Source organism: Rhinopithecus bieti, unplaced genomic scaffold, assembly GCF_001698545.2.
Source record: "Rhinopithecus bieti isolate Rb0 unplaced genomic scaffold, ASM169854v2 scaffold_17861, whole genome shotgun sequence".
NCBI classification, from domain to species: domain Eukaryota; kingdom Metazoa; phylum Chordata; class Mammalia; order Primates; family Cercopithecidae; genus Rhinopithecus; species Rhinopithecus bieti.
The window spans coordinates 3,133,219-3,147,392 of NW_016809830.1; the positions used below are offsets into that span (position 1 = coordinate 3,133,219).

At 42.9% G+C, this 14,174-nt stretch overlaps 1 protein-coding gene across 1 annotated transcript in view; it reads right to left on the reverse strand.

Annotated features, from left to right (window-relative positions):
* Nucleotides 1-6,135, reverse strand: part of LOC108541037 (nose resistant to fluoxetine protein 6-like) — a 79,445-nt gene extending 73,310 nt beyond the window's left edge. Inside the window, exon 1 of the mRNA XM_017890449.1 lies at nucleotides 5,985-6,135. Within this exon, the coding sequence (XP_017745938.1) occupies nucleotides 5,985-6,135 (151 nt within the window). The remainder of the gene's footprint in view (nucleotides 1-5,984) is intronic.
* Between the last annotated feature and the right edge of the window lie 8,039 nt (nucleotides 6,136-14,174).

Consider the following 14,174-nt stretch of genomic DNA (forward strand, 5'->3'; position numbering starts at 1 on the left):
GGAGTGCAGTGGCTGGTTCTCAGCTCACTGCAAGCTCCGCCTCCCGGGTTTAAGCCATTCTCCTGCCTCAGCCTCCCGAGTAGCTGGGACTACAGGCGCCCGCCTCGTCACCCGGCTAGTTTTTTGTGTTTTTTAGTAGAGACAGGGTTTCACCATGTTAGCCAGGATGGTCTCGATCTCCTGACCTCGTGATCCGCCCATCTCGGCCTCCCAAAGTGCTGGGATTACAGGCTTGAGCCACCGCGCCCGGCCACTTTTGTTCTTAATATAATTTAATTGTAAATTTGCATGAGTTAGCCCCTAAAAATAATTATATTTAACAACCACCTTGACACTTAACAATTGGCACTCGCAAGCCAGCACAGACTGTCTGTAGCACACTGCTGGGCTTAGGAGTCAGAAGTCCTTTTTTTATTTTAGGTTCTGGGTATATGTGCAGGTTTGTTATAGGTAAACTATGTGTCATGAGGGTTTGGTTGGAATTCTTTAAAGTTGCTGTAGATTTCCAGAATTGAGGACACAGTCTGGTCATTTACAGGTGAGGAACCTCATTAAAGGCAATGTGTTAAACAAGGTGATGTGGCTTGGGTGAGGCCACACAGCTGGTGATTGGCCTAACCAGGAGGTGGTCCCAGGCCTTATTGCCAGCCTAGCACAATTTCCACTGCCTAGTATCCTGTCTCTAAACCTTGATTCGTTTACAAGAGAAGTACAATGAGGAAAGGAACAAAGTGCCTGTGGGAAGGTTCAGGGGGTCAGGCAGAGAGAGAAAGAGGAGAAAAGAGACAAATTATCAACATAGTAGGACAGCCCAGACAGGGGACCAACCCTGAATTATAATAGAAATAGACAAGTATGAAGAAAGAGGAAGGCAGCTCATTCCATGGTGGTTAATGTAAACCAAAAATACGATTCTAAGACCCCCAACCATCTGAATGCACCCTTCCTTTCAGCCAAGGGCATTCCAAAGTCAACCTGAAAAACTCGTTCAGGCCACAATGGGAAGGGAGGGGGGCATCCCTCATTATACCCTCCTCCCTTTCAGAATTCAGGCACAACTGGCCAGTGTTAACATAAGACTGATAGAGGAGACTTAAGTCTGATAAGAGACATTGACAATCTATTGTCTCTGAAGCTTGTTACCTGGAGGTTTCATCTGCATAATAACCTAGGTCTCCATAATCCCTTATCTTAACCCACACACTTCCTTCTATGGATTCCAGGTCTTTAGATAAACTTTTTCAACCAATTGCCAATAGGAAAAGCTCTGAACCCACCTATGACCTAGAAGCCACCCCATTCCCTTCCAGTTGTCCTGCCTTTTCAGACCAAACCAATACACATCTTACGTGTATTGACTGATGTCTCATATCTCCCTGAAATGTACCAACCTGCAGTCTGACCACCTGGGCACATGTTCTCAGGATCTCCTGGGGCTGTGGTCACAGGACATCAGTCACTCATTTTGACTCAGAATAAATCCCTTCAAGTATTTTACAGTGTTTGACTCTTTGTAGACATCAAGGAGAAAGAACATTTAAAATAATCAGGAGAGAGGATACCAGTGATCTTTTGGGATGTGGTTTTTGTGTTTTGTTTTTGAGATGGAGTTTCGTTCTTGTCACCCAGGCTGGAGTGCAATGGAGTGATCTCAGCTCACTGCAACCTCTGCCTCCTGGGTTCAAGCAACTCTCCTGCTTCAGCCTCCCAAGTAACCAGGATTACAGGCGCCCACCACCATGCCTGGCTAGTTTTTGTATTTTTAGTAAAGATGGGGCTTCACGATGTTGGCCAGGTTGCTCTTGAACTCCTGACCTCAGGTGATCTGCCTGCCTGGGCCTCTCAAAGTACTGGGATTACAGGCATGAGCCACTGTGCCTGGCCTGGATGTGGTTTTTGTACGTGATAAGAGGTTGAATGTAGGACTTCTGAGCTTTACAAAGTTTAAAACAACAGCAACAAAACCAGAAGCAGACCAGAACGCTCGCTGAGGACTTTAGCAGGAAAAAGGGACATAAAATAAAACCCCAAGATTCAGGAGGGTGGCAAAACCAAAGCATACAAATGTATGTGGTGGATTTTGTTTCTGTAAGGATGGTGGACCTGAGAATGTTAGAAAGCAAATGGAAAAACATGGTGGAAAGTTTGAAACGGAGCCTCCTTTTAGAGTCAAATTACTACCGTGTTTCCTACCATGGCTGCCCCTTTTAATCTATCTTACCCACTGCTGGATTGAGTGTCTCTAAATATCAGTCTCTCTCCTGTTCTAGAACAGCCGTGACTCAAGGACTCTCTCTCCACCTTATTCCTCCGGCCCTGGCCCACTATCCAAGCTCCTACACAGCCCATGCCTGCCACCATCTTCGTGTTTGGGGCTTGGAGGTGGCATTTAAAAATGCCATCACACAGCTGGGCAGGGTGGCTCATGCCTGTAATCCTAGCACTTCAGGAGGCCGAGGTGGGCAGATCTCTTGAGGTCAGGAGTTCGAGATCAGACTGTTCAACATGGCGAAACCCCGTTTCTACTAAAAATGCAAAAATTAGCTGGGTGTGGTGGCGCATGCCTGTAATCCCAGCTACTTGGGAGGTTGAGGCAGGAGAATCACTTGAATCCAGGAGGCAGAGGTGCAGAGATCACGCCATTGCACTCTAGCCTGGGTGACAAGAGTGAAACTCTGTCTCAAAAAAAAAAAAAAAAAAAAAAGGCTATTGTGCAATATTTAATACATTAAAAAGTCACAAACAATAAAACAAGTGCCTATGTTCCCACCACCCAGCTTAAAAAATAAAACTTGACCAATCATTTGAAATGGGTGTTCCTAATTGCATCCCCACCAAGGCTAGCCCTGGACTGAATTTGGAGGTTATCGTTCTCACGCATTTCTGAACATTTGTACTACATATGCAGAACCATATAGATAGAGCAAGACAGCACCTTAAATTGCATTTGTTTAAACTTATGTATGTATATAACTTCCTACAGCTTGTTTTTTTCTTCTTGATGTTATTTCCATGTGATCCATATGTGTAGCTCTGCTTCACTCTTTTTGTTGCTGGGTTTTATTTTGTTTTTCTTGTTTCTCTTGTGGCTTATTTTATTTTATTGAGAGAGAGTCTTGCTCTGTCACCCAGGCTGGAGTGCAGTGGAGCAATCTCGGCTCTCTGCAACCTCCGCCTCCCATGCTCAAGGAATCCTCCCACCTCAGCCTCCTGAGCAGCTGGGACTACAGGCCTGTGCCACCACACCAGGCTAACTTTTTAATTTTTAGTAGAGACGGGGTTTCACCATGTTGGCCAGGCTAGTCTCAAACTCCTGAGCTCAAGCAATCCACTTGCCTCAGCCTCCCAAAGTGCTGGGGTTACAGGCATGAGCCACTGTGCCCGGCCCTGTTGTTGCTTATTTTATTCAACGATTAAAAGTGCAGACTCAGGAACTGGACGATGTGAGCTCAAATCTTATTTCTACCACTGCAGGCAGGATACTTTGCATTTCTGTGACTCCATTTCCTCTTGTATAAAAGAGATGATACTAACACTGTCCTCCCCCGCATAGTGGCTGCTAGAACTAAATGGCACCGCTCCCGTCCAAGCCTCGGAATGATGCCTACTGTATTAAAGTACTCACTCACCAGTGACTCTTATTCTTTTTCCATCCACATGACTGCCAGGAAAACCAAACTGAGAACTAAGGTCAGAACGACATGCTGTGCTCAAAAATCTCAGGCAAAATGTCAGAGCAACAATGCCAAGTATTTTCTGGTACATTAGAATGAAAATCAGTTTAAAAAACTACCAAGTATTGTATTCATCTGTTACAATAAATTAAGTCATCTATCCACTTAGGTAAATCATTCAATTCTTTCCCGAACCATTTATCTTGGAAAAATCTTTTTAACTTAAAAGATTTTCAATCTTCAGGCTCCTACAGATGGAACATGGTCAGTGCATGACTAGAGCAACTTACAAGGCAAATATAGCGTTAACATGGCTGTGACTAATGATGACAATATGTGCCACCACCTCATCACCAGGAATCTGAGCCAGCCACGGCACCGTCTGGATTTTCTTGGCCCACTTATTTGGCCGCAGTTTGTCAGAATGTTCCCTACAACATCACTAAGTGTTGGAGCAAAACAATCAATTTCAAAATGGGACTTGAAGAAGATGGCTAGTAAATCAATTGGATTTGTATTCTCTTGCTATTCCATTAAGTATCCGGACATCTAATCCTGTGTAGCATGGCAACTGCTTCAAATTATGTTTTTTTGTTTGTTGTTTTTTGTTTTTTTGAGATGAAGCCTCACTCTTGTCTCCCAGGCAGGAGTGCAGTGGCACGATCTTGACTCACTGCAAACTCCACCTCCCAGGTTCAAGCGATTCTCATTACTCAGCCTCCCAAGTAGCTGAGATTATAGGCACCCACGACCATGCCGGGCTGATATTTGTATTTTTAGTAGAGATGGGGTTTCACCATGTTGGCCAGGCTGGTCCTGAACTCCTTACCTCAGGTGATCCGCTCACCTTGGCCTCTCAAAGTGCTGGGATTACAAGCGTGAGCCACCGTGCTCGGCCTTATGTGCTATTTTGAATTACAAAATATCAGATGAAAGCTTTTGATTACGACGGATATTATGCTACTAAGCATTTTTCAATACAAAGTACATTAGTCATGCATTCAAAATGTGAATGTAAATTGCTATGTTCGTTTGTCTGGCTTTGGAAAAAGCAAGTTTTACATTTTCCTTGTTAGTGGTTCCCATCAGTATCAACTATGAATCATTCTTCTGAAAAAGAGGTTACCCCAGTGAAAACACATCTGATTTTTTGTCCCTTTCTGGCAGGAAAGTGTGTGTCTCTTTAGTTGTAGGAATGATTTTGGGAAACTAATAACAAACTTCTAACCATCTGAAGTTCATCTCTATGACATGCCAAGAAGTGTGGCTGCAGTCTCACTCCATCCAGCTTGAGCCCACACATTTACCAACACACTCCTTAGCATGTACTATCAAGCACAGAATGGGCAAGACTTTTTCCCCCGAATAAGGAAGCAACTCATTACCAAAAGCAAACTAAATGTCTAGAAAAAGAAGCCCTCCAGGCGCAGTGGCTCATGCCTGTAATCCCAGCACTTTGGGAGGCTGAGGCGGGTGGATCACGAGGTCAGGAGTTCGAGACCAGCCTGACCAACATGGTGAAACCCTGTCTCTACTAAAAATACAAAAATTAGGCATAGTGGCGGGTGTCTATAATCCCAGCTACTCGGGAGGCTGAGGATCACTTGAACCCAGAAGGCAGAGGTTACAGTGAACCAAGATCACACCATTGTACTCCAGCCTGGGTGACAGAGTGAGACTCCATCTCAAAAAAAAAAACCCAAGATATCTCGTATGACAGTGAAATGTTATCCATATTGATGACATCAATGATGTTAATAATAAGCATCATACAGTGTATAAACTATTCTCATCTTTCTTTTTTGAGAAGGCTCACTCTGTTGCCCAGGCTGACATGATCTCTGCTCACTGCAACCTCTGCCTTCTAGGTTCAAGTGATTCTTCTGCTTCAGCCTCCCAAGTAACTGGGATTACAGGTGTGTACCACCACACCTGGCTAATTTTTGTGTTTGTGGTAGAGATGGGGTTTTACCATGTTCGCTGGGCAGGTCTCGAACTTCTGACCTCAAGTGATCCACCCACCTTGGCCTCCGAAAGTGCTGGGATACAGATGTGAGCCCCCCATGCCCGGCCTTTCATCTTAAGAGGGAGATCTTCATGAGATTCTTCTGGCTAGACTGATGGTAAAGCCTCCTACATTAAAAATTCCTCCTCCCTTTTTGATTCCTGGAAAATGCAAATTAAGGCTCATCTTCTCTTTCCTTTCTGGTTCTGTGTCTTTAATTCTCAAGGGTTTATCTAGAATGTTCCCAGCACAAACCTCCACTGCCCTGTGTTCACCTCCGCAATGGGCCAGGGAAACCTACTTACTTCTTAGAGTGTATTCTTTGGGCTTCACTGAATTCAGATCGGAAAGGAATTCATCAGTATCTTGTATGCACTTCAGAGAAATGTTTCTTGCAGGAAAAACAAAAGTAAATTGAAAAGACAGCAGGCAAAATAGTAGAGTCAGGCCCATCATTGTCTCCTAACCTGCTAGGATAAGCCTCACATCTTGGATCAACAGCCTTATATTTATGAAACACTGGTGTCTGATATGTTGCAGGTAAATGGGACATGCTCACTCTTTAATAGGCAGAGAGACAAGCTGTGTCTCCCAGCCACCTGTAAAGCGGCCAAGATGAACAAACCATGGAAACCAATTTATATACAACTTGTTATTGTTGAGTAACACAGCACTGTGGATGTGGGGGCCGCTGACCACCTGGCTTCCTTTGGTTATGCAGATTAACATTTCCAGTTAACATGGATAAGCTGGATTTTCTCTGGTTAGATGGCCTGGTATACATCTCTGGGTTTCAAAAATATAGTGACTATGTTAAGTGGCAATATTTGGCTTTTGTCCAAGAAGGATGATGAACTCGTAAAACATTTGGATGAATGGTAAGCAAAGAAGGACTTCTCCGTGATGGTCTGCATAGGGTATGCATCTGCTAAAGCATGTGCTGGACTTTGAGAGCGGTATCAGCGTGGGAGTGTTGAACTGCCCCGTGGGAAGGAAGTTGTTGCAGCAGGACAACTATGCACACACATCCACACGTGGGAGTTTGGAAAACACATCCTGGGAAGTCAGATGCTGATAAAGGACCTTGGGAATGGTACGCAACTACTTTAAGGAAACATAAAACGTGTCGATCTGGATTTCTCACAGTGTAAATATTCTTTTTCCAGAAAGACTTGCTTTAAATAGTAACTTCCATATATCTCCATTTAAAATGGGAAGCAATTTCTGTAGACCTTGTTTACACTGCTGGAACACATCTGCACTTGTGAGTGGCTGTGACTTAGTTGTACTTCCTGCTGCCATTTGGCTTCAGAGCATCTTCTATTCTAGCATCCCGGACCACCCCTTTCTATGCACACACCCCGCCGCCTCTGACTTCGGTTCCTTTGTTCATGCCCTGCCCTCTGTCTGGAGTGACCTTCTCCCAGCTCCGCTCCTGCTGGGCATCCTCATCTATTCCTACTTATTCTAAGTAGGTGTTGGCTCTTCCAGGAAGCCCTTCTGGGCTTCCCCTCTGAGAGTAGGCTATGAGAATAGCCTGTTCTCTCTGCTGCCTAATTGCTTTGCACACTCCCTTTACCTTCTCACTTTGAAGGTATCTATTTCTGCCTCCTTTTTTCTTTTAGACTGGAAGCTCCAGGAGGGCAGGCGCCGTGCTCTTTTTATCATCCTGGGATGTTCTCAGGCCTTCTAGGTAGTGATTAAGAGCCAAAGCTGTTCCTTACTGGCTGTGTGACCTAGAGCAATTGTGCTGTCTCATTGATCTTATCTTGAAAATGAAGATACTCATAGTTTCTACACCTTGGAATTATGAAATTTAATATAAAGTATTGAAAGAAGGCCAAGTGTGGTGGCTCATTCCTGCCATCCCAGCACTTTGGGAGGCCAACGCAGGAGGATTGCGTGAGCCCAGGAGTTAGAGGTTACAATGAGCTATGATTACACAACTGCACTCCAGCCTGCCCATCAGAGCAAGATCCTATGTCTTTAAAAAAAAAAAAAAATGTTAAAAGTATTGAAAGAGGCTGGGTGTAGTGGCTCATGTTTATAATCCCAGCACTTTGGGAGGCTGAGGGGGAGACTCACTTGAGCCCAGGAGGTCAACCAGTCTGGGCAACATGGTGAGATCCCTGTCTCTAGCAAAAATTTATAAAATTAGCCAAGCACACACCTGTAGTCCCAGATACTCGGCAGGCTGAGGTGGGATGATTGCCTGAGGCCAGGAGGTCAAGGATGCAGTGAGCTGTGTTTGTGCTATGGCACACCAGCCTGGACAACAGAGCAAGACCCTGTCTCAAAAAAAAAAAGTATTGAAAGAGTTCCTGGCCTATTATAAATACTCAAGAAATGCTACATATTGTCCTTATATTCTAAATGCCCACTACATACCTGGCAGATAATATACCAGTTATCCTGATAATGTATCTACAAGGGGACATTAGGGTATCTGACCTTTTGTAGACTCTTAATAAACAGTAGGTACTGTGGCAGTTTAGGATTTTTTTTATCGGCTTGAAAAAAACATTCAGGCACACAAGCTGAAATAGTTAAGACACTATCAGGTAAATAATTCCCTGAAAAAAAAAAGACAGATAATTTAGATCCAAGTTACAAAGGGGGGCAGCTTTAAAACACAGAATTTTCTAGTCAAAACTACTCAAAGATGAACTGGGGCTCTTTTTTTTTTTTTTTTTTTTTTTTTGAGACGGAGTTTTGCTGTGTCGCCCAGGCTGGAGTGCAGTGGCGCGATCTCGGCTCACTGCAAGCTCCGCCTCCCGGGTTCCCGCCATTCTCCCGCCTCAGCCTCCGAGTAGCTGGGATTACAGGCACCCGCCACCTCGCCCGGCTAGCTTTTGTATTTTAGTAGAGACGGGGTTTTGCCGTGTTAGCCAGGAGGGTCTCGATCTCCTGACCTCGTGATCCACCCGCCTCGGCCTCCCAAAGTGCTGGGATTACAGGCTTGAGCCACTGCGCCCGGCCTGAACTGGGGCTCTTTCAAATGACATCATGGTCTCCAGCCTTGGAAGTGCTCAGCTGTTGGTTGACCACGAATGAAGGCATTAGAGGGATTCAAGCCTCAGATGGTCCTTGTACAAATTACTTCTTAGGTCTCCTCTAACTTTGAAATCCTCTGCATCTACCTTCAAAAGTATTTTCGGCTGAGCACAGTGGCCTCTAATCCCAGCACTCTGGGAGGCTGAAGCAGGCAGATTTCTTTGAGCTCAGGAGCTCAAGACCAACCTGGGCAACATGGCAAAACCCCATCTGTACAAAAAACAAACAATACAAAAGATTTTTTTTTTTTTACCATTAATGCGTTATTATTAAACACCTCTGAAAGTGTTGTCTAATTGAAGTCGACACTGAAATTTCGATGCAAAAATGAAAGCATCCAACTTGGAATATATAGATAAATCAACAACTTGTAGGAAAAAGGAAACCAAATTTGGTGCCAGAAACCAGGGTTTAAGTCTTGGCTCTTACAGAAGCAGGTTCAGTTTCCCTATCTGTAAAATTGTGAACTCAGCCCAGTTCACACAGTTGCATTATAGCATGAACCTAAAGCTCATGATACAAAAACATTGATAGAATCCCGAGTCCTAAATAAATGTTTGTTAGCATTAGAGCTCTCACTGCCAAGTTGCTTTTTGGGTTTTGATTTGCTTAACCATCTTTCTACCTTAGGAGAAGGTAAGGGAGGGGATTGAAAAAACTAGAGGTTTAGATAATTTGAATACAGTCAGTCCTTTGTATCTGCTGGTTTCAAATCCATAGATTGAAAGAAAATATTCAGAGGGGGGAAAAAACAACTTTTAAAAGTACAAATAAAAGACAATATAGTGTAACAACTACTTACATCATATTAGATATTGTATGTACTGTAGAGATGATTTAAAGTATAGGGGAGAATGTGTGTAGATTATATGCAAATACAAGACAATTTTATATCCGGGAGTATCAGTGGGTTTTGGTATTCACAGGAAGTGGTTCTGGAACTTTTCCACTGCCAATACCAAGGGAAGTCTGTATGAATGATTAAACAGAAAAATCTCTGAAACTTGGATTTATTCCCAGGTTAGTTGCTGGTGTCATGTAGTCACTGAAAGTAAGAATGACATTGCTTTTAGAATTCAGCATTAAATACTTCATCTTTTCAAGTGGGGAAAATATAATGAGCAGAACTCACCTCTACATTTTAATCATTAGTAATAAAACCACTTATGATGGTTTAAAATACTATGTAAATAAAAGGAAAAGAGGATCTTACTTCTGGGTAACTAATAGCTCAAGATCCTTCTGTTTGTCCCAACCCCTAAGAAAAAAAAATTATGACTAATCAAGGCTCAAGGAGGCTCAGTCATTTTACAAAAATATTTTAGGTAACTGTTTTGTTTTTTGTTTTTTTGCAAGCAGTTTGCTGGGCATAAAAATAGGACATGAAAATAAATAATGCCTTCGTTTCCTGAAAGCAGGCCTCTAACATTTCCGGAAGCAGCAGCAATCAACTGGCTGGTGCTATTATTTATGACACGGTCACGTTATTCAAGTAACTATTGAAAAGGAAAGGGCATTCGGCCTCCCATCACTTGGCAATGGGTTTGAGAAAACAAGGATCAGTCTCGACTGTCAATAAGGATCACAGGGGAAAATATAACTAATACCCACTGCTCTCAGGCTAGAAAAGGAAGAATGCCTCTTGCAATGAGAGGAAATGGCAGTTTCAGATAGAAAGCAGGCAGAGAGTTCATGGAAAATCTTAGAACATTTGTCCAGGGGATGGCAGATATTTAGCACATAAGTGTATCATGTCAGGCAGTGATAAGTGCCAGGGAGAAAAATAACAGGGGAAGCAGAGATGGAGAGTGGCAAGGCAGGTGTGTGCTCAGTGGGGTGGGCACATTTCAGTAAGGGAATCAGGGAAGGCTCTCCAGGCAGGGGACTTCTGTGTGGACCGGATGTGAAACATGTGAAAAGCCCTCATGAGGAGAACTGGGGAAAGAGCATTCCAGGAGAGGGGAGAGCATGTGCCGAGGTCCTGTAACAGGAATATGAATCGTGGATAGGAACTAAAAAGAGGGAGTGACGTGGGAGTTGGGGGAAGTGACAGGAGGTGAGGTTAGGTATGGTGACGGGAGCGGGGAGGTCTTCCGGGGCTGGTCTCATAGCAATTGAAAGGCACTCGCTTCCATTTATCTTGGTCTCTTCTGAAACCATGGATACTGGCACGTTGTTTAGCTAGTGTCTTATTCAGAGGGAACCAAGAGCCTAAACTTTAGGTTCTCCCCATGATGTTGCCACTGCTTGTGTCCAAGACAATCCAGTAGTTCCTTAAAGACAAACTGACTTCCCTCACCTTGACAATTCACAAAGTTACTCTCAATTCAGAGTCACCACGGCCATTGCCACCATGCCACCATCATGCCACCAGACAAATATGTTTAACTGGCCTGCTCTCTTGTATCACCTACTGAAGAGTCAAGTAGGAGCATAGTTTTGGTCACTCCGTGCCTGAAGTTAGGCTGCTGGGAGTCAGGGCGAGTGACCTTCTGGATTCCGCAGTGGGAGGTAAGATCCATCTCTTGCCAAGATTCATTTAATGGCAGGTGCCCCCAACACTGGAAAGGGAAGTTCAGGTGCTGAGCTGAACTGGCAAAGTAGAGACATTCATTATTCCTGCTTACAGATGCATCTGTTTCCACCGTGGAAAGGGTGGAAGATGTTGCTCTACTTCCCATTAACTCTTGTCAACATCACACCATCCTCTCTGATCAGCAGACCTGTGCCTACCTTGTTCTTTCTTAAAAAATAACATTTGTTCTCCAAAAATAACCAATCCAATTAAGCATGATTTGACCTGAAGGTTAGGAAATGACTCATGGACTCGGGCGAAACCCACACTTTCTGGAACTGAGTTGGACTTGGAGGTGTACTATGGTGGACTCTAATTATAGAACTCCCCCGGGTGAAAACATGGTCTTGCCAAGGATTGTGTTTGCAAACAGATCTGCCATGGTCGTGTAATGTACAGTTCTAACTATAAGAAAAGCTTGAGGATAAGCAACTTGCAATAAAATAGCATGGCAAATTTAATAATCAGTTCCCTTAAATACTGGGAAACATTATAAATGTGCTACGTGATGAGTCAGAACTAACCTCATAAATTGAATTTAGAAACTGGTAAGGAATATCTTCTGGGAAGTGCGATTCTGTTTCCTTGCATAAAAATAACCCCTAGGGAAAAGGTATAATTCCAGGAGAAACCTGGCAAGGTAATTAGAAAGGGTAAATGTAGAATCTGAAGTACCGTGTTCCATCAGAGAGCCTACCTGTATGGGATGAGATGCATGTTGACTAAACAGGCATAGAACACGCACTGCTGAAAGTGCATGCCAGGTGTCAGTGATCATTATAACCTTCCACTCGGAAACCCAGATCCTTCGTCCACCCTTCTTTGTCCTGTTTTGTGCCCAACCCACGGACATTTATAAACTATTACTGTGGCTGCTTTGTCCTCTAGCTTGTATTTAGCTTTGGCAGGTGGGAGGTGTGGGCAGGAAATCTTTGAGTGTGATGAGATGGCTTACCGATGATTCCGCTCCCCACACCCTCCTGGCTTCACTGTGGCTCTGGCAGTGGCTCCTCCTGAGTGCCCTTTTCCCACAGCTCCAGCTCCAGCTCCCACCCCTACTCAGGCTTCTCAGGCCTTATTCCAGCGCACAGCTCTGTGTATATAGTACCTTCCTTAATTTCTTGAAAGTTAAACCTTTTTCAGTGTGCTGTACTGCATTCTGCTGGGACTGTAATTGAAACAGGATCTAGGGTACCCCCAAATCTAGATTTCCAAAGAAGGCAGCAAATATGAATGAGCAAATGCCCAGAAAAATGTAGGCTAAGATCATGAAAGCTTTATCCAATGTATTGAATCTTTACTAAAACGTTCAAAATCCAATGGGACTGTGAAGAAAAAATGGATGTGAAAAGAAAATACTCTGAAAAGACTGAGAGAAGCCAAGTCTCAAATTTAGCCTCATACTCAAACCATGTGAATTGAGGCTGGGCTGTTCAGAATGGGTTGATTGGGGGTAACCGTGACTATAGAATGACAACTCGCTACTCCAGAAACTTCTAGTAGCACGAGGAGAGACTTTTTGCAGAAATACGGGCATTTCTTGCTATAAATTTCCCTCTTAGAACTGCTTCTGCTGCATCCCATAGGTTTTTGGTATGTTGTTTCTATTTGTCTCAGAATTTTTTTGATTTTTAGTTCTTCTTTGACCCATGTTGTTTAATTTCTACATATTTGTGAATTTTCCAAGATTTCTCATGTTACTGATTTCAAGTTTCATACCATTGTGGTCAGAAAAGATACTTGATATAATTTTGATCCCCTGAAATTTGTTTAGATTTGCATTGTGGCCAAACATATGATCCATCCTGGAGAAAGTTCTGTGTGTACTTGAGAAAAATATGTATCCTGTTACTGTTGGATGGGATGTTCTGTATATGTCTGTCAGGTCATAAAGTGTAGTTCAAGTCCAATGTTTCCTTATTAAGTTTCTGTCTGGACAGTCATCCATTATTGAAAGTGGGGTATTTGATGTCCCCTACTATTATTGTATTATAGTTTCTAGCTCCCTTCAGATCTATTAATATTTGCTTTATATGTTTAGGTGTTTCATTCAATGTTGGACACATTTATATTTGTTATATCCTTTCGATGAATTGACTCTTTCATTGTTTTATAATGTCCTTTGTCTCTTTTGTTGCTTTTGACTTAAAGTTGCTTTGTCTGATGTAGGTATAGCTACCCTCTGCTCTCTTCTGGTTCCATTTGCATACAGTATCTTCTCATCCCTTCATTTTCAGTCTATGTGCTCCTTAAGAGAGAGCTGAGTCTCTTGTAGGCAGCATACAGTTGGGTACTTGGGTCTTTTTTTTAATCCATTCAGCCACTCTGTCCTTGTATTAGAAAATTTAGAAAATTTAACCCATTTACATTCAAAGTAACTACTGATAGGTGAGAACTTATTACTGCCATTTTATAATTTGTTTTCTGGTTGTTGGGAATGTATTTTGTTTCTCCCTGTCTTGCTGGTTTGTAGTTTGCTGTAGTGGGATGTTATGAATAATCCTTTCTATTTATATTCTGTGCATCTACTATAGATTGTTTTCTGATTACCATGATCTTTATAAAGAAAGACATTCACATTGTCATATTCCAAAGGCTTACAACTAACTCGGTAAGGATGTGAGATTCAAAACTGAGAAAACAAAAACAAAAATTGTCAAAGAAAACAAGAAGTTTCAAGGATCCATTTAAGCAGAGTGTATTACCCCTCCTGAGTAGGAGCCAAGTTTTTAAGGTAGCTAACTAAGGGTAGGTTCCTTATTTAGAAGATGTATGTTAAAATTAAGATACAATCTGGAATCCTTACAGCATCTGAAATTTGCAAAGTGTGTGTGTGTGTGTGCACGCATGCGTGTGTGTGTGTGCA